General features: G+C 45.5%; 1 protein-coding gene across 9 annotated transcripts in view; it reads right to left on the bottom strand.

Annotated features, from left to right (window-relative positions):
- phactr4a (phosphatase and actin regulator 4a) overlaps window positions 1-21,486 on the bottom strand; it is a 49,399-nt gene that overhangs the window by 16,369 nt on the left and 11,544 nt on the right. For 5 of the 9 annotated variants that reach the window (XM_048229269.1, XM_048229272.1, XM_048229270.1 and 2 more), the window contains 4 exons: window positions 5,091-5,255; window positions 4,374-4,454; window positions 2,661-3,123; window positions 1,123-1,760 (listed from right to left, as the gene is read on the bottom strand). In XM_048229269.1, coding sequence (XP_048085226.1) covers window positions 1,123-1,760; window positions 2,661-3,123; window positions 4,374-4,454; window positions 5,091-5,255 — 1,347 coding nt within the window. Of the gene's footprint in view, window positions 1-1,122; window positions 1,761-2,660; window positions 3,124-4,373; window positions 4,455-5,090; window positions 5,256-15,413; window positions 16,008-21,486 lie in introns of those variants that run through there. The other 4 variants (XM_048229268.1, XM_048229274.1, XM_048229275.1 and 1 more) reach the window with 2 other exon arrangements.

Below are 21,486 nucleotides of genomic sequence, written 5' to 3'. Positions count from 1 at the left end.
CAATGCACACAGGACACACACACACACACACACACAGAACACACAACAAACACAGAACACACAGATTACCACACAACACATAAAACACAACACCACACACAGAAACAGTACAAGTGAAGCACAGGTGCCATCATGAACACAGAGCACAGAAGCAACAAGCAACATTAAAGCAGTGCGGAACATACAGTAAGCAAAACAGAACACACACACACAAACAGCATGTTTACAAAAGCATCACATCATTCATAACCAACAAACACAACAAGCAAATGAGAAACATAAGGACAGGATTAGGGGTAAACACACACAAACAAACAAACACATACACAGAAAAACAGGGAAAACACAAGGAGAGAAAAAAACATTATGCCAAAGTATTCTCATGAGCAAACTAAAGGTAAAGAAACACAACAACATAGCATAGCACAGAATACACACACACACACACACACACACACACACACACGGCTCAGCGGCATGTGAGAGGAGCACAGTCTAAGCTGAGCGGTTCCTCAAGGCGGGAGCTTAAGCAGCTTTCTGAGGGCTTAGCTGGGAGGGAACTATGGCACATTCCGCATATTCTTCTCCCTTTAGGTGGAAACGGAACAAGTACGGCTACTCCACACTGACCGAGGACAAGCGGTCATGGCTAAAGAGATTCATGGGCTAATAAGGGAATTATTGTTGTATTTTTTTTGGTTGAGTTGATTTGTGTGTTGGAGTTGGAGTTGGCGGTGTGTTGACTGTTGGGTAACATTAACGTTAATCTAGAAAGGTCGGAGCTTTTATGAATGTTGAGGTGGGAATGTCAGTACCGGTATGTGAGTAATTTAATCTCTTCTACAGAAACAGCTTGGGGCAGTCTGTGTGTGTGTGCTGCACATCTGCACCCTCACCTGTTGGCTTACTGCTCTTCTCAGCAATTCATTTCAGTAGGGGTGTGTGTGTGTGTGTGTGTGTGTGTGAGAGAGAGACAGAGAGTGAGTGTGAGTATGTATGTGAGAGAGTAAGTGTGTGTGTGTGTGTGTGTGTGTGTGTGTGAGAGAGAGTGTGAGTGCAAGTGTGTATGTGAGAGAGTGTGTGTGTGTGTGTGTACGTTTATGTGAGTGCGTGTTCCCTCACCTGAACGTCCCCTGGGTTCCTCGGCCATGGCCACGTGTCTTGGCAGTGTGGTCCTGCGGTCAGCCTCCGAGACCGGCCTCTGCCTCGGCCCCTCCTCAGACACAGTCTTCGGCAGGCTCGGCCTCGGGTCCATCTCCGAGTACGGCCTCCGCGGCTCCCTCCTCTCCCGCTCGTCTCTCCTATCCCTCTCTTCTCTCCCTCTCTCGCGCTCATCCCTCTCTCCTCTCCAGTCCTTCCTGTCCCTCTCGTCCCTTCTCTCCTCTCTTCTCTCGCTCTCCTCCCGCCTCTCCGGCTCCTCCCTCGTTCTCTCTCGTTCGTCTCGTCTGTCTCTATCCTCCCGTCGGTCTCTCTCTCGCTCCACTCGTTCTCCGCGGGGATCTCGCCTGTCCCTCTCGTCTCCGTCCGTGCGCTCGTCCCTGCGTCGGTCTCGAGCGTCCCGCTCCTCCTTCCTGTCCACTCGTCGGTCTCGCTCGTCCCGGTCATCCCTCCTTCCCCGATCATCTCGCCCGTCCTTTCTCTCATCTCTCCTCTCGTCCTTCCGCTCATCTCTCCTCTCGTCTTTTTTCTCATCCCTTCTTTCTCGTCTCTCCTCCTTGCGGTCATCTCTTCTGTCGTCTCTCTCTCTTCGCTCGTCTCTCCTACAACGGAGTAGAGTCATTGGCACATTTTACAGGCAATCTGGCTGGCAACACAGCAGTCAATAATAAATAGATAAAAAGGGAATAGATACCATAAACTATAAAACATAAACATATAATATACACCATCTATATATGTACATAATATATATATAATATATATACTCTATAAAAATATATATATAAAAAATATTATATATATATATATATATATATATATATATATATATATATATATATATATATATATATATATATATATATATATACATACACACACACACACACACACACACACACACCATCCAGATACACAACCCGATCTCACAAGCAATGCAGATGAAGTCGTCAGACGCAACACTAATACCAGTGCATGAATTCATACGCAAAAATCAGCTAGTGACACATGCTAGTAGCCTACATATCCGCTCACTCAAGCAACATGGCCCACGCGACGGCCACCTGTCAAAATCATTTTTTATTTCATAAATAAGTTTCGTTACAATAAATAATGGTTTGGTGTAGGCTAATTAATGAACATTCCGCTTGATAGCAGTACTTTAAAATTTGATAATTAGGTAACCTTTTGGTCCACGATGCTAAAGGTTTACGCTTGTAATACATAAAAAAATCCGCTTTTTTTTTGTTTAGACCCATGTTTTATGAAATAAAAAAAATGATTTTGACAGGTGGCCGTATTGGCCATGTTGCTTGAGTGAGCGGATATGTAGGCTACTGCGCATGTGTCACTAGCTGATTTTGCGTATGAATTCATACGCAATTCGGTATTAGTGTTGCGTACGACTTCATACGCATTGCTTGTGAGATCGGGTTGAGATACAGTATATACTTAGTGGCAACATCACAGTGGTCATTGCCAATAAAAAGGCAGATTCTGACCTATCCTCTTTCCGCTCGTCCCTCCTCGTCCGGCCGTCCTCGAGGCCCGGTCCTCCGCGGGGGAGAGACGCTGCCCGTCTCCCATCTCCACCGTCACTGACTCCGCCCATGCGGGTGGTCAGGTCCATGTCCGAATGGATGCGCATGCGGGCGTCCACGTCCAGAGGCGGCGGCGCCCGTCTCTTGCGCTCGGAGGCGGCGTCGGACGGTGTGCGCCCGCGGCGGTCCTCCTCGGGGGGCATCAGGCTGCGGCGGTCCTGCTCAGGGACCAGGCTGCCCTTGCACTCTTCCTGTGAGAGCCAGGTGGGGTTCACACGGGCCGGTTCTGAACCCCCGAACACCGAGGACCGGTCATCCCGATCTCGGTCGCGTTCCCGATCCCGTTCCCGGTCACGGTCGCCAACCATGGCATGACCGTTTTTGGTTGATGACGGCCCCTTGGAGTGGTTGGCATTGTTGGTTTCTGGTAAAGACAACACACACACACACACACAAACACACACAAACACACACAAACACACACAAACACACAGCTGAGTAATCTCAAAGACAAAAAGTGAAGCAGAGCTCAAGGCAAGGACATTTTCCATTCCTGAAGTTATCAGACATTTTCGAAGTCTTTATATATGATTATCTATTCTCAAATCGCCAAACAGCCTGGGCTACACCTGAAATCAGGCACAGTGCCTGAGAACTTTAATCCCTGAGTCAAGTCAAGCAAAGTGAGTGGGATTCAGCAGACATTTGTATCCAAAGCAACAGGGATTTGCAACGCTTGGTTTGGTACTGAACTGAACTGACCGTTTTTTCAGGTGTCAACGCTGCCTGAAACACTTTCAGTCTGCCTCAATCCTCCCCCTCTTCCTCTCTCCCTTCGCTCTTCTACCTCCTTCTTTACCTCCCTCTCTTCTCTCCTCTCCTCCTCTCCACCTCACTCTCTTCCCTCCTCTACCTCCTTCTTCTCCACCTCCCTCTCTTCTCCCTCCACCTCCTCCTCTCTACCTCACTCTCTTCCCTCCTCTACCTCCATCTCCACCTCCCTCTCTTCCTTCTTCTACCTCCCTCTTCTACCACTTTCTCCTCCTACCACACTAGTACTTGTTAATGTAGGCACTCCTATCCACCAGTACTAGTATTGACAGATGCAGGGGTAATTCCTATCCTCCAGATGCAGGGGTAATTCCTATCCTCCAGTACTGACAGATGCAGGGGTAATTCCTATCCTCCAGTACTGACAGATGCAGGGGTAATTCCTATCCTCCAGTACTGACAGATGCAGGGGTAATTCCTATCCTCCAGTACTAGTGTTGACAGATGCAGGGGTAATTCCTATCCTCCAGTACTGACAGATGCAGGGGTAATTCCTATCCTCTAGTACTGACAGATGCAGGGGTAATTCCTATCCTCTAGTACTGACAGATGCAGGGGTAATTCCTTTCATCCAGTACTAGTGTTGTCAGATGAAGGGGTAATCCCTATCCTCTAGTACTAGTATTGACAGATGCAGGGGTAATTCCTATCTAAGGTCTGTACTGTAGCTTGAATGTTATTCTCATGCTGTATGTTGCTTTGGATAAAAACATGTCAAAATGAATAAATGTGAATGTCCATACAAAAATATCCTGTAGGAGAGGACTACGGCTACACATGCACATGCAACACAGACGCCATGATCCAGCAGCGATAATAAAGGAATGATGCACTCTCCCTTACCGTTCTCAGGAATATCTTTCAGAACACCCCGCTCAATCAGTTCCTGTCGGGACCTCCTCATGGAGATCTTCCTCTCCAGCACTGAGGATGAGGAGGAGAGAGCGACAGTAGTGAGAGAGTAGTGAGAGAGAGAGGGAGAGAAAGAGGGGGAGAGAGAGAGATTAGATCTCCAAAACATCAGAAGCCTCTTAGTGAGAATATGATCATTTCAGAATACACATGTGAGCCTGAGGTTTTGTCCTTCTCTAGCAGTGCAGCCAGATGTGATCCAATACTCCTTCCCTCTTTTCCTCTCCAGGGTGCTTGGTAAAGGACGTAGCGTAGCATTACTTAAAGGAGAATTACGGACATTTTTCACATAGATCTCTGTGTCTCGAGGTCACCTAAAAAAAATGGTGCTACCTAGCTTGAGTTGCTGCAACCAACAGCTAGAGCAGCCAGGCGGCTACAGTGCTACACTCTGGGGACACCTTTAAAATCAGAGATCTATGTGAAAATGGAAATGGTTTGTTTTATATCTCTATGCGCTCTAAATGTACCACCTGTACCATCAACCTAAGGACTGGAGGATATCCCATCTACAGAGGATCTGAACACCTGATCTTCTGAGTAGAACCAGGTATGTTTGTGTGTTGTTGTGTGTGAATTTGTCATCCTCCTCCTCCTCAATCATCATCATCATCATCATCATCATCATCATCAGAGCAGTGCGGTCACCTTCGGAGGTCTCCTTGAACTTCTCGCTGCTCTTCTTCTTCCTCCACTTCCAGGGCTTGAAGATCTTGCCGAAGTTGGAGAACTTGCCCTTGCTCTTGGTCGGGACGTCACCAGGGTTCCCTTCATTGCTGCCCGCCGTGCTGTGCTGCTGGTCGACTTCATCATCTGAACGAGGGAGGGAGAACGACAGAAATAGACAGAAAGAAAGAAAGATTGGGGGAGGAGTGTAAAGAGAGAGAGATGGGGAGGGAGAGAGAGAGAGAGAGAGAGACTGAATAAATCAGAAACTGAACATCATCCACCAATAATTGTCAGCCTACTCAAGGTACCCATTTAAATACGGCTAATCACTCAGTCGACATTCATAGCCATCATCTGGTACTTTCCATGAACAACTCATCAACATCTGAAACAGCTGATATTTAAACCCCACATGCTAAAGCCATCCACAGCTGGCCTGCTAGGCTAGCTTCCCCCTTCCCTGATTTATCACAGTTTAATATTAGCATTGCTATAAACTCAGAGCAATGTGCAAGCTAGCACAGCAATAAGTAAATATATATCAGACCGGCTCAGGATTGGAGTCGTTCCCACGGAATCAGAAGTGCAAAGCAATGTGTGACGGTTTGATTTAGAGAAACACTTAAGAGAGTCCGCACACTGGCCTAGACGCAGCTCGCAAATGAATGGCTTCTGTTGCCCCTACATGTGATGTGATGTTTCGGGGGCACAAGTCTTTTCCTCAGACGTGGCTGTTGAATTTAGCTGCTGGGTCTTTTCCAATTGGTTTCATTTAGCTTGTGGGGGAGCACTGAGTGGGCACACAGGGCTAATTCAATGTGCTTTCCATAAACAAAAACAAAGAATAACACTAAATAAAAGCATAAAAGGAAAATAAGAAGTACAAAGTAAATAAAAAAAGAGGAAAAGGCTGCTGTGACATGTTAAAAGGCTGATGACGAAAAGGCTGGCACCCAATTCAAAACACAAGGCTCTTCACACCCTTGGCCATATCGCCGGTCTGCTAAGTAACTCACACCTGTGCCAAGTCATTTCAGATGACAGCTAGTCACTAGTCACAGTCAGCAGTGGCCTAGATTACAGCTATAAAGCTGAAGAACAGCTTCTACCCGGACGCGGTCAGACTGATAAAGTCTTCCACACCATTGACTCATCTCAACATTACTTACTTGCTGTATTTAAAACGCTGTGACGTGTTGTTTTTATGTAGGACAGGTCTCATTTTACTACATACTTTTATTTATTTATTATTCACTCTGATAGTTGGTCGGCACTTATTTCGTTCTCCTCCTGTTACCATGTTGTGTGAATGACAAATAAAAATAAAGTATCTAGTAAGTATCTAAGGTCACTAATTGAATGTAAAATTAATTTCAATTTCTTAACGAAATAATGATTAAATTATATATATATTAAAAAAAAGAAATAAAGCAAATTATTATCCCCCCACAACACCATTTTTGTACGCAGCGCTTCACCATTTCAGGTTAGTGAAACAAATTTAGTTATTTCTCTAATCTATATCTATATCATAAAATCTATAGGCCAATTTAGACTCAATTCATTAATAATTGTTGTCTTCAGAGTGTTCAAGTCCATGTTATCTGAGAGACGTATGTTGGTAGGGTTATATTTAGATTTCCAGTTGATGACATGCAACAATATTTTCCATATGTTATACAACGTAGCAAAACTCTTTCTCCACCTTAATGATGACACCAACCGGGACGTCCGACTGGACAGACACCGGTATAAACACCACAATACAAATGGTACAAACACCACAATACAAACGGTATAAACACCACAATACAAAGGTATAAACACCACAATACAATGACCACATCATGACCTACATTCATGACATCACAACCTCCACTACCACCCAACAGCATGTGTCGGCTGGACAAGGAGCGCCAGTCTATTAATAAACCCAACCGATGGCGAAGCAAACATCGGCAACAGGTGATCCTATGAATCATGGGAACACGCTCCCTCACACACCCGCCCGTGGGAGTGGCCGTGGCCCAAGAGAACAAGGGAGAGGGAGAGGGAAGGAAGGAGGGAGGGATATAGAAAGGAAGAGAGAGAGGGGGAGGGAGAGGGAAAAAGAGAGAGAGATAGAGATAGAGATAGAGATAGAGATAGAGATAGAGATAGAGATAGAGATAGAGATAGAGAGAGAGAGATGGGTGGACACCACACCGACTCACCTAGTCACCAATACCTGAGAGATGAGTCGCGCTCAAAAGCCATCACAAAATGACAGGCCAGGCCCTCACAAGACAAAGCACACACTATTTATAGCAGTTACAGTAATATTCTGTGTACAGGGATGCACCGATTATGAAATTCTGGGCCGATACCGATGCGGATACCCATATTTTCATTGTTTGTTTACTTATTTTTTGTTGTTAATCATACACTTTAGTAGAGTGGAAACAAAAATATTCATAAAAGAAAATAACTGAGCCATGTTCAAGTCTGTCAGTTTGCAAACATCTACCTTGTGCAGAATTAATGCCGATATCAGTCAACAAGGCCTATATTAGCTGATATCAATGTTGGTCAAAATATGCCAGTACCTGTGTATTAGTCACATTGGGTATAAACTGCAGGATGGTGCCCAAGAGCACAATTAATCAAATTAGTGCTTTAATCAGAAAAAAATAGCCTGCCTCTTTATTAACCTAATAGCTGAGGAAATTTGGCAAAATCATTGTCTAAACCTCAGTTTATAGGCATGAAATTACAGTAAGGCGCACAACAGGGGGAGATTTCTTGTCTGCCCAGTCTTATTATCATATTATCATGTTATTTAGGACTAGTCTGTTTTTGACTATTGTCGTTTCTACCGTATGATTCCGAGGAAGAAATAAAGCCAGGTAAATAAACAAAATGAAGCAGAATCAAATAACATACAACAAGCTCAGGTACTGCTGAGGTCACACACTGTGCTACGGCCAATGGGCAACTTCAGCCTCATACACAGGCTTCACACACACACACACACACACACCTAAAGTAGACAAATACAAAGTACACAGACAAGAACATATTTCCCTATTTTCATGTTTTACAAGTTTGTTGTATTGTACCGCGTTGCTGTGGCACACAGTGGAACAGAGTGACTGAGTGAACAGCAAGGGAGCATGGGGGTGCTAACGGCTGCCTGATATGAAGTGGGAGTGCAGCAAGAGATGGATAAGGAAATAAGGAGGGAGGGGGGGAGAGAGAGAGAGAGAGGGAGAGAAGAGAAGAGAGCGTGTAGCTTTCGATAATGAACAGCATGCTAGAAAGTACAGTGTCCAATACCATGCCATTCACTATGGCTGTAAATAATGTAGCATGTAAAGTAGAAAGCGAGAGATAGAGACTGAAAGAGAAAGAGAAAGAAAGAGCGGGAGGGGAATAGGTCGGGAGACGGAGGACAAGAAAGGCCGTGTTACGCTGGGCCAAAAAGGTGGTAGTGCTGATATCCCACCAGTGGCAAGCCTCTCTGGCAGCCAAACCCCAGCAATTTGCTTGGCATGCGGCTGTGTGAGAGAGAATGTGTGTGTCAGAGAGAGAGAGAGAGAGCGTGTGAATGTGTGCGTGTGTATGTGTTTGATAGAGAAAGAGCAAGCTTGTTTGAGTGTGTGTGTGTGTGTGAGAGTCATTTCAGCAAAGTTCTCGAGCTGTCCTTTTGAGTTTGTAGACTAATCTTTAGCCTATATCAGCAAGTATCTAATTGAAAGTGACGCGTGCAGGTTTTTGGAGACCAGGACAGACAGAAGGAGAGACAATGAGTGGGAGAGACTTGAGTATCCTCTGCTTTTGAACACTTAGGACTTATCTCAGGATACATTACAATGTGGGATTTGAAACCACTGCATAGAAGAGAGACAAAGAGAGAGGGAGAGAGAGAGAGAGAGAGAGAGGAAGGAATAAAGAGAGAGAGAGAGAGAGCAAGAGGCAGGGTGTGTGTGTGGAGGGGAGGGGGGGTAAGATAAATAATACTGCATCACTAATTATTTCAGTATTAAAATCTTGCATTAAAAAAAAAAACTTATGAGCTCAGAAAACTAGAGGGTGAGAGGGAGAAAGATGGAGGGGGGAGAGAGAGAGAGAGAGAGAGAGAGAGAGAGAGAGCGTGTAGCTTTCGATAATGAACAGCATGCTAGAAAGTACAGTGTCAATACCATGCCATTCACTATGGCTGTAAATAATGTAGCATGTAAAGTAGAAAGCGAGATAGAGACTGAAAGAGAAAGAGAAAGAAAGGGAAAGGAGGGAATAGGTCGGGGAGACGGAGGACAAGAAAGGCCGTGTTACGCTGGGCCAAAAAGGTGGTAGTGCTGATATCCCACCAGTGGCAAGCCTCTCTGGCAGCAAACCCCAGCAATTTGCTTGGCATGCGGCTGTGTGAGAGAGAAATGTGTGTCAGAGAGAGAGAGAGAGCGTGTGAATGTGTGCGTGTGTATGTGTTTGATGAGAAAGAGCAAAGCTTGTTTGAGTGTGTGTGTGTGTGTGTGAGAGTCATTTCAGCAAAGTTCTCGAGCTGTCCTTTTGAGTTTGTAGGCTAATCTTTAGCCTATATCAGCAAGTATCTAATTGAAAGTGACGTGCAGGTTTTGGAGACCAGGACAGACAGAAGGAGAGACAATGAGTGGGAGAGACTTGAGTATCCTCTGCTTTTTTGAACACTTAGGGACTTATCTCAGGATACATTACAATGTGGGATTTTGAAACCACACGGGCATAGAAGAGAGACAAAGAGAGAGGGAGAGAGAGAGAGAGAGAGAGGAAGGAATAAAGAGAGAGAGAGAGAGAGCAAGAGGCAGGGTGTGTGTGAGGGAGGGGGGGGTAAAAGATAAATAATACTGCATCACTAATTATTTCAGTATTAAAATCTTGCATTAAAAAAAAACTTATGAGCTCAGGGAAAACTAGAGGGGAGAGGAGAAAGATGGAGAGATGAGAGAGAGAGAGAGAGAGAGAGAGAGAGAGAGAGAGAGAGAGAGAGGGAGGACAGCTGTAGCTAAGGGGAGTGGGAATTGTTACATGTGACAGGTGCCAGTGAGTTTTAAGCCCCTAGTGTTATATATGGCAGAGAGGCAGGCGAACATTTCAACACCACACACACACACACACACACACACACACACACACACACACAAGTGCTCCAGCACCAGCCCACTTTAACATCCCAGGCCTACACTAAAAGAGTCCGTCTGAGGAAACATCAAGTGATGCTAATTAGACTCGTCTGTCCACCTCATCGCCCATTCCAACGAGGGCCTGCTCGGGGACCTGTTGACCTCTGGGAGGTGTGGAAGTCGTGCGCCTCATGACCCGGACAGTGTGACGGTAATGTGACGAGGATAGTGTTGACTTTGGTCACCTATAGGCTAGCGGTTGTAGGAGAGGATGCAGCACAACCCATCATTCAAACACATTCACACACACACACACACACACACACACACACACACACGTCATGTGCAGATTACGTGACTCTTGACCTGGGCAGTGTGACAGAGTGTCACATGACGGTAATGTGACGGGGGTGTGTGTGTGTGTGTGGAGAGATTACTCGCCTCTAATGTATGTAGAAGAGGAGTGCAGAGATTGCTCACTCATGGGCTAACAGTAGTAGAAGAGCGCTTAGAATAACCCTTTCACACACACACACAGGTTATGTCCGTCTTGACCGGAGTGTGACGTGACAGTGATGTGACAGTCATGGGAGTGTAGAGATTGCTCAACTATGAGAGTTACTGGGGAGGACTGACCTGTGACAGCCTAAGCCATTCAAACACACACATGGAACACGAACACACACACACACACACACACACACACATCGAATGAAAAGCAACACACACACCCACACACACGCCTGTGGTAAAGGGATTTGATGCAGTGGGGAGGGGGTTGATGACGGAGAGGTGGAGAGCGGCTTGTTGCCACGGCACCTGCACCTCGTGTTACAATGGACTGTGACCGTGCCAGACACAGGTATCAGAGTACAGCAGGAGTGCGCGCACACACACACACACAGCTCTGTCTCAACTACAGAGATCGAGAGAGGGGGAAGAAAGAAAGAGAGAAAGCTGAAGGAACAGATATAAGAGTGCCTCACAAAATGATATGCATCATGATACAGACGCCATGATGTGATCCACACTGCAATACGTGTTTACTCAGAAGAATGACCATGTTCAAAACAGAACTCACTCCAACTGCTGTTAGTTACCTGTAGTAATGGTCATCAACTTTAAAACTTAAAATGGACATTTTCTTATGCTTTTAGTTTTGATGCCATATCAATAGAGTTCAACGCAATATATGACATAGGATATTTTGATCACAGCTCTAGTTGCCAATAGGATGAGTGAGTGAGTGAGTGAGTGAGTGAGGCCCTACCCTAACCCAGGCTGTACAGTGCTACCTATACCACGTAGCACCGGTGGCTCCTTATTTAACATGTTCTCTAGAGTGTAGCCTACAGATGAGGTGTTTGTAACGACATACCGATGCTAGAGATTTTGTGTATTGTGCTACAAAACTATCAACCTCTGTAACACCAGGGCTACGAGCTAAACAAGTGAACATACAGAGAGATAAAACAGACGCACTGTTTTTTTTTAATGCCACAGTAACAACCACTACAGGCTTCATAGTGGTGAGGAGTCAATGCAGCCATTGTTCCCCAAGGGTGTGTGTGTGTGTGTGTGAGTGTGTGGTTTGTGTGTGTGTGAGTGTGTGGTTTGTGTGTGTGTGTGAGTGTGAGGTTTGGGGGGGGGGGGGGTGAAGGAGGTGTGTAAATTCTTTCTTACTTGGACGTGACGGTGAGCATTGCTATGCTGTGGGCTGTGCTGCTGCAGGACTGTTGCACAATCAACGGTGATAGCAGTGCAATGCAGTGGGCGCTGCGCAGCTCAGTGAGTGACACACACTCCGTCAACACACACACTCCGTCAACACACACACTCACTCACTCACGTCAACACACTGAGCGTCAACAGCTTGGAGGCCAGGTAATAAAATGGCAACACGCTTCACTGACCAGCTTGTGGTGCCTGCCTGTGTGTGTGTGGGTGTGTGTGTGTGTGTGTGTGACAGTGTGTGTCCAGGAAACTGACCGCCAGGATCACCCACTCTACAACATTGAAACTACCAAGTTTTCCAACACAGTGGTTGCAAAAGTGCACGCACGCACACATACTAACACACACACACACACACACACACTAACACACACACACGCAACCACATTTACAACCATGCACACAGTTCAATGTCTACGGTACCTTGCCTAATCCCTGTAGAGTGTAACATCAGTGTTTCCCCTAGAAATTTTTCCAGCAGCGGTGCTATTACTTGGGGGGGGGGGGGGTGTTGTTGCGATTTTTTTTTTTTTTTTTTTTTTATATCATACCTTAGGTGTTTCTTTTGTGGACATTTTCAGCTTTCTTTACATTATTGGTTAAAAATGATAGAAGAAAAATGAAATGGCACAACCAGAAAAAGATTATTTTACAATTTATTTAAATTTGTCTTAATGGCAAAGGCCACACCCAATCTCGCGAGCACTTAATTTTTCTGGGCTTTTCAAAGAACATCTCAAAGGCTCTTTGGTAATTGAATTGAATTGTTGGGGGCCATTAATGCTGACACGCATGCACGAGCCAGATGCTCTCCTTGTAGTCTATTTCTCAGTCCCAAAACAACAAACCCCGTATAAAAAAGTAAATACTCACTTTTCTTCTACATCACTCCCACAGTTACCATACAACTCACTCACAATTAACTCGAAAAGGACCTAGGCTACTTGATTGAAGTCGCGACCGTTAGTCTCACCGTCAAGAGAACGCTGAAGTAATGAGAACCGTCTTTCTGATAAGAGAATGTAGGCCCTATGTCTAATGCATAAACGTAGAAAAGGTCTGTTTGTGATAGCCTATTATAGCTAAGTGGACAGAATTTAGGCTATCGTATATGCCAACATATGCTCATATTTCCTTTAACTATCAGAAAGTTTAAACAGGCCTAGACTGTGTTAGCCTAACTTTCCCATGCAAACATTACATGTAGCCCCACGCTAACGTTACAAGTCTAGGCTACAATTAACGTTAAGACCATACACCTTGTAGCACATTGGTTTACTCTACTGCATTACTTACGTTTTAATAATTTGTCGCTTGAATGTTGATGGAGGCTCATCTTTGGGAAATCAGCTCTCTGGATAAAATTGTCAGCCGGAGCAAGAGTTCTCAGAGTTGACGACACGGACGTAAATCAATCAGCAGAAAGAACATCACAACAGTAGGCTAAATCGCGAACAAACTTTTTTTCCCCCATGTTAAATTCATTTCGGTAATCATGAATTGGTTTCTTTTATTTGATGTAGGCTAGAGAGGAGGATGCATGTTTCACATTAGTGTCAATGTGTCAAAGCAGGCTTTGGATCAGAGGAATTGCTCAAGCTTAACATATGGCATAGGCTACAGTTTAATTCACGGCATACAAACAGCTTCGTGATGAAATATAACTAATATCATTTTTATTGTCACCAGGCCCATAAGTAGGCTATTTATTGTGTAACCTACAAGTGAACGATGACACCATAGGCCACACTGTGGCGGAGCAAGACCCCATCAGTCGGATAGCTAAACAATGTAACCTTGTTCAGAACGTAGGCTAGCCATGCTGCAGACTTGTCTTTGGGCTTGTAATCACCTGACACATCATGCCGCATATATGTCCTGAATAATGAGAGGCTAAGTGCGGATTTGATGCACTTAACTTACTCAAGACTTTCAGAAAACAATTTCGAGATGACGTTGGCCGTTGTGCTTTTACAGTGTGTTAAGTGAATCTCATGATATTATGTTGCAGCGGCGCTGAAAATCCAGCGGCGGCGCTGCGCCGCTGTTAAATACACTGAAGGGGAAACACTGAACATGTAATGTAGAACGTAACATAAAATCTCCAGGCCTCTCTGAGTAAAGCGGCTGCTGCTAGTCAGGTAAGGTCAGAGTGCTCATGGGCACAGCGGAAGAGCAGGTGAGTGTGCTGGCATTTGGACGGCTTAACCTGTAATTAAACATGGAGCGCGAAACGCTGCAGACAACGTGAGCGGAGGAAGACTCCACATATGACAGAACAGGTCTGCTGCCGTCTCACACACACACACACACACTGCACCCAATGTAGAGGACAAACACTGGGACAGCAAAAACTGGTTTGTGGGTGTTGTAGGAGACCAATGACACACACACAAACACAGCTATTTGAGTTGTCACATAAGAAGTCTTTCGCAATGGGCCTCAGAGGTGCGGAGACACTTCAGAACACCAGTCCGTCCCACCCTAACATGCTGGACGTAGCAGAGGGCACATCAGCAGCAGTCAAACTCACCCCAGTGCCAACGCCAACGTGGACCTTTACCCTGACCTTCAGCAGCTAGTACAGCTCTTCACTAATCATTACACACAAGCACACAGTGGAGAAGAGAAGAGAAGAGAAGAGAAGAGAAGATTGAAGGAAAGAACAAGTGTGTAGGAGTGTGAAGGATAGGGCAACAGGGACAGATCTGAATGAAGATGACACACGCACAACACACACACACACACACACACACACACACACTCACACACACTGTCAAAGACGACTTCTTTTGCAATCACCACATTCCATCGCCACCAAGTCTCATTTGTACCCGTACACTCAGTCTCCCTCTCTCTGTCACACAGACAGACATACACACACCTCCCCATGCCTGCCTGCTTGTCTTGGTTGGTTGGTTTCATCAAGTCTCTCTTGGTGTACAACACATACCTGTACCAACTTTCCAAAACCACAGCCTCTACTACCTTGTCTCACCGCAAACACACACACACACACACACACACACAAACGGAAAAGACACTAGTCGACATGGAAACCCACACTGCCATTAATGAGCACCTGCCATAATTAAAAACACTCCTTGCCTATCTCTTCCAAAAACACATACATTCCTCTATCAGCTGTGACTGCTCTCAATTCCATTCAATTCAAACACTCAATTCAATTTAAGCATAATTCAATTCAAAGCTGCTTTCTTAGCATTGCTGTGTTTAAAAAGGGAGTCACCATCTCCACAGCCCACCTCTCTCTGACTGCCATAAGCGCTGCCTCTATATGAGAGGTCACTGCTGTCTCTGTCGTAACTTCTATCTGTGCAAACACTCGTGTGCGCTGCCACCAACTTATCAGCTGTTCCGCTCTCTTTAGTCTACAGGCTTAGCTCCAATTCTGCTCCTCTGCACTCACCGTGGTGGAGGACGGCTGCTGGTTGCTGTGCCAATGTCTCCGCACTGGCACCGTGTCCCATAGTCCTTTGCCCCTCGGGGGTTTGCCCCCTGTGCCCCGCCGGCAGCCCTGGCACAGCCGGGGCAGCGGGCAGGGAGGAGGGCAGAGAGCCGGTCAGCGAGTAGCGGCGCAGAGGCGACCCAGGACAGGCGAGGAGAGCAGTGGCTTCCTGACTTGCCCCCTCTTTCTCTCTCTCTCTCTCGCTCTCTCCCTCTCTCTCTCCCTCTCTCTCCCCCTCTCTCTCTCCCTCTCTCTCTCCCTCTCTCACTCTCCCGTGGTGGAACGTGACTGTTAGTCCCTTAGTGCACTCCTGTAATCCAAGACCCAGTCGGGGTCGCCGCTGCTCTCTTGCCTTCTCGTCGTCTCACTCACTTCCGCGCTCGCTCCTAAGCTAGTTTGGCTGTCCGGTAACACTCCGTTTCCCCTCTGTCTCTCTCTCTCTTTCACTTGCTCTCTCTCTCTCTCTCTCTCTCTCTCTCTGTCTGTCGGTCTGTTTTCCTCCTGTGAGAGCGGCCCTGTCCCTCCCTTCCTCTCTCTCTCGACAGTGTGTTTTGGTTTCCCTCCCACTTGTTCTCTTCCTCACTAACACACAAACACACACTCTCACACACACACCCACCACCCTCCTCCTCCGGTTAAGTCCCTCCCTCCAAGGGCGCTCTGACTTCATAAATAAGGTACGCGGCTTGAGGCATGCCAGCAAGCTCAGATGCCTATCATTCTCCAGGGGCAGATTTTTCAGGGTCAAAGTTCACAGGAGGCGACAACGGCGGCCGGGGGCCGGAGATGTTAGCTGTGGAGGGGAAGTCACAGACAGACAGACAGAGAGCGAGAGAGAGAGAGAGAGGCCCCTGGAGGTCCTCATGTGGGCCCCTTAAAGATCTCAAAGTCAGGTGCTTTTTGAACAACGCTAATCCATTTTTAGAAGAGCACGAGAAAAAAGTACAAAAAAGTGAAAAAGAAAGAGAGAAAGAGAGAGAGAGATGGAGAGGATAGGAGTGGCAGAGGGAGAGAAAGCAAAAGAAAGAGAGGGAGAGAAAGAGAGAGGCTGAGTAATCTGAGAGCTCGGACTCAGAGCCAAGCCGAGGTGGAGCTTGGATGGTTCAGGCAGCAGGAAGTGACATCACAGAGGTGTCATGTTACACTCACAAATGCAACCGGGTGATTGTCACCCACTGCACAGTGTGACAAAACACCTTGGCTTGCACAGTGATGCAATCGCAGGATTGCTTCAAGCTTAAAACTCCTGTCTCTTTTTTTTCTGTCTGTGTAGTGTGTGTGGTAGACAGAGTAGGGCATTAGTGTCACAGGAAAGAGTCTGTATCCTCTGCAGAGTTTCAGCACACCCACATGGAAAAAGACACAAAAGCATGCACACCCAGGTGAGCCCAGAGGAACACATATGAGAGAGAGAGAGAGAGAGAGAGAGAGAGAGAGAGAGAGAGAGAGAGAGAGAGAGAGAGAGAGAGAGAGAGAGAGAGAGAGAGAGAGAGAGCAAATACTAAAGCAAACAATGCACATCATAATGCACATATAATAAATCCTACCACACATTTGTCCTTCACCAAATAGAGACCCATCTGTCTATTCACACACACTTTCCTGACAGGATGTGTCCAGGTAAACAAACACTATTTGCGTGGCACCAACAGAGCAATTTCATGCCACACTGACTTCTGCTTGAGCTACTGTACACATTTCCTGACAGAGCAGACACAGACTGAGCTTTATATAACTCAACACTGACTGATGCTGCCCTTGTTTGTGTGTGCGTGTTTGAGTGTGGGTGTATGTGTGTCTGTTAGTGGTTTCCTATGGGGGATTATCACCTAATACAGCACGTAAAGTTCACAAATAGAATAGTGTAGCAGAGCCTGTGTGGAGAGAAGAGAAGAGAAGAGAAGAGAAGAGAAGAGAAGAGAAGAGAAGAGAAGAGAAGAGAAGAGAAGAGAAGAGAAGAGAAGAGAAGAGAAGAGAAGAGAAGAGAAGAGAAGAGAAGAGAAGAGAAGAGGTGGTGAAAGTGTGTGAGAAATAAACACATCTCCTGAATGTGGCTCTAAGAGACATTGGGTTGTTTGAGACAGTGAGAGGAAGGCACGCAGAGGAAGGAAGGGAGTGAAACATACAGAAATACACAAAGAAAGAGAGGGTGTGTGTACGTGTGTGTGTACGTGTGTGTGTACGTGTGTGTGTGTGTGAGAGAGTAAGAGGGAGTATTCTGTTAAATGTATTCAGTGTGTGTGGGAGGGTATAGAGGGAAGACAGAAGGGAGTGTGTGTGTGTGTGTGTGTGTGTGTGTGACAGGCTAGAGCACCATGTCCAGAACAGAAGACACAGCACAAGCATACCCACGCACACGCACACACACACACACACACACACACATTCCTTCAGGAGGAAAGGGAGATAGCAGCAACTCCACCAAACGTGTCGGGCGATGTAATCCAGACAGGAGGTGAGACGGAGCTCATTAGAACGCAGACGTCAGTAAGAGTCTCGCAGATAAACCTCACACTCTCCACCTCAGCACTGAGCATTCCTGGATTTTAAAATGGCCAGCACTCGACACAGCGATAAAGACCAACCAAAAAGAATAAAACTGGAGTTTCACAAACAACACATACACAGAGATGATGCCTTACGATTATATTACAAGGCACTATAAGGCACTATAATAGTACACAGTACCGTGTGTGGATTGCTTTAGTTTTTGCCTGTTAAGATCACACAATCTGTTCCCTGCTCCCCCCACTCAGGTTTGAAAGACCTCTGTCTCTCCGACTGGAGAAGAGGTATTTTAACACCATCAGTTCATCCCCATAAACATGGGGGCTACATGTATTAATCAATTGCTAGAGGAGAGAATCGTCCAAACCGTCAAAGTTATTGATGCCCTTATTGCTTACCAGGACTGAGCTGACACAAAAAACGGTGTCATCCACAACCACTCGGCTTGAGCTTTTCTGTACTGGAAAAGCGCTTGTAAAAAGGTGTTGGCATTGGCTGAAAAGCACCATCAATCATTTACTTGAAATGGATACAAGTGGTCTCCACAAAGAACCTTTGATCATTTAAGAACATTCAGGCCTAAAGGTTTTTAAACTGACAACCATGAGAAATCCTTTTTTCTGGGAGTGCCCTGAAAATGAGACACCCCCCTCCTCCCATCACACACACACACACACACACACACACACACACACACCTTGGCACTGTTGGCGTCCCAGCTCTGAGAGGAGTTCCTCATAGACCCTCACAGGCTCTCTCTCTTGTTCCCTTTCTCTCGTTCTCCCTCTCTCCTTCTCTCCCTCCGCCTCTTTCTCCATCTCTTTCTTTCTCTCTCTCAGGTCTTGGGGCCTTGTGTGACAGAGGCCGATTTTCCCCAGGGATTTGCCAGTGTTTAGCTCCATTCGTTTTCCCTCTTTAATCCCAATGGGATTCCCGGCTCCTCCTGAAAGGCAGCCGTCCGTCGGAACGCCGAAGTCGTCTTGCATCTATACGGTAGCGTTACCTAGGGGACGGCGGACATGCCTCTGGCCACACTGTTTGTGTCTGTTGGTATCAGTTAAGATTTGTTTTTTCCAATCATACCATTTCCACATGCTATTCGCCCTTCGTCTTCTTGAAATTCCAAGCCAAAAACATGCTGATGCGATCAATGTTAATTGTGCATAAAACAATAACAGTACTTTTACACTGAAATCAACTTTACAGTAGGATTTTTGTTCTAATCAAGCTGTACAAATAAATTTGTAGTAAATAATATACATTTCATGGCCTTTGTATTTAGCCTATATCACGACTGAGGCTCATAAAAACAGGAAATTACATCATGTTTTAGGTATACAGTGTCAAGAAATCACTCACTGAACAAGGTCATAGCCACAGTCTGAATTAGTGGCTTCCTTGAATGTCAGGTGATACACCAGGTGGTGTTTACACCAAATGGACTCTATGGACCTGTTTTCATTGTGGACATCTTTTAAATGAAAGATAAGGTGTTACTAATGGCTTTAATTAAGGATCTCATCCTGCTACAGTTAAATTGAACAGAGACTTCATTAATGTATTTAGCAACACTTGAGCCTGCCCTACTATTTCATATTAAAATGACTGTGAAAAAGGACTATAACAGTCAACCAATTAGGGCATTTTCATAGTTTGATTGTTTGTTCCACAGCAGGCAATAAATTGTTCCAATGTTGCATACAGACTTTGGTCTGGTACCGTTTCACATACGCCTTGTTTCTAGATGGACCACAATGTGTAATAATAATTGAGTAAACTACTCCATCAGGTCAGGTTTTTTGGTGCTTTCCGATCATATGAGCAACTCTTTGAGTCACACACTGGAGCGGCAGTTTTGTGGGGTGACAGTTTTGTAGGGCGAGAGAATGAGTTGCAACTGCGACTAGACAATAATCTTATTTGCATTTGCCAACCATGTATCTATGAAACATTGTTTGTACCTCCTCACGCATCCACGTTTGTCCACGGTTCTAGTTATTAGGACCAATCACGCATGCCATTTATTTAGGAATTGAACAGGAAATGAAATTTACCACAATTCAGTGATTTTAACTCCCATAATTCCTTACAAGTAGATTGTTGGACCTGTTTGTTTCAGGTTTGCTTTCTTCCCAGCGAGATCGCACCAGAGTTCGGTAGATGGTGCGGAGCGAGACCACCTCTTTTTGGAGGTCCCGGACCGAATTTGGTGCGCACCTGCGTGCGATTGTTGGATTCCGATGGACACAAACAAACCGAAACAAGGGCTCACACAGTCGAGTTTGATTAAAATGCACTAAAGGCTGTTGGTGTAAAAACGCCATTAAGCTCTGCACATTACCTGCTATGTGAATTCACTACATAGTGAATATGTGCACTACATAGTGAATATGTGCACTCACTCACTATACTGTGCACTACATAGTGAATATATGCACTCACTCACTACACTGTGCACCACATAGTGAATATGTGCACTACTGTGCACTACATAATGAATATGTGCACTCACTCACTACTCTGTGCACTCCCTCACTACACTGTGCACTACATAGTGAATATGTGCACTCCCTTACTACACTGTGCACTACATAGTGAATATGTGGTTGTACTATGTAGGGAGTGAGTGGATATTCTGAACACAGGGTAGGCCTATATCAGGGTTGTGTGGGAGACTGTGTGCCTTCCTCAACTTCACCTCTTCCTTCCTTCCTCTTTCCTCTTTGGACACACTAGTGTTTCCAACCCCAGATTCTGATCATAGAGAAGTGATGAAGAAACCTGCCTACATGTATGAAACACTTCGGACGCGTTTCGGGCAAGCGAGTCTTACGGCCTTGCCACGCTAGGCAACAAAAATCAACAAGCCTTTTCACAGCCTTTTCACCCAGTACAAACCTAGCCTAAATATTATCATCTTAGTAGCACAGAGCAGCCTACACATCTAAACCAGTACTGTACGCGTCTCAGAGAGACCTCTAAAATAAAGACATGAGAATAGTAAGACTTGAGAAGCCAACATTTCTACCATAGATAAGACACTCTGAGAATATCTTCTTCTCTGATTGTGTATCTTCATACTCTGTAAACCTAAGGATATTTGGGGTCATATCAGATAAAAAAAAAATCTTACAACTTCAGTTCTTATATCTGCTACTTCTTCACAGCTATTAATACATACAGCACCACCAACCTATGGTCTGGACCCAACTATAAACAACCCACCCTTTTTGTAAATGAATCATTTTTCGAGGAAATCTATTTCAGATCTTGCAAAAGGAGCGGGATCCTCACTCACAGTGTACGATGATGACTCACTAATTAGTTCCCTTAACTCCCATAAACACACTCTCCCCGATTACACCAGTCTGCTCCCCCCCCCCCCCCACACACACACACCCAAAACAGCCTCTCGTCTCTCTTATCAAACGGAAGTGAAACCATGCCAAGCAACGCAGATGGACGAGGAAACAAAAACAAATAGGACGGGTTCCAAACAGACGGGTTCCATCACAGTGCAAGGGGA

The sequence above is a fragment of the Alosa alosa genome, chromosome 20 (assembly GCF_017589495.1).
Source record: "Alosa alosa isolate M-15738 ecotype Scorff River chromosome 20, AALO_Geno_1.1, whole genome shotgun sequence".
NCBI classification, from domain to species: Eukaryota; Metazoa; Chordata; class Actinopteri; order Clupeiformes; family Clupeidae; genus Alosa; species Alosa alosa.
The sequence above is the reverse complement of the archived record's forward strand: the minus strand, read 5'-3'. Positions and strand labels throughout refer to the sequence as shown.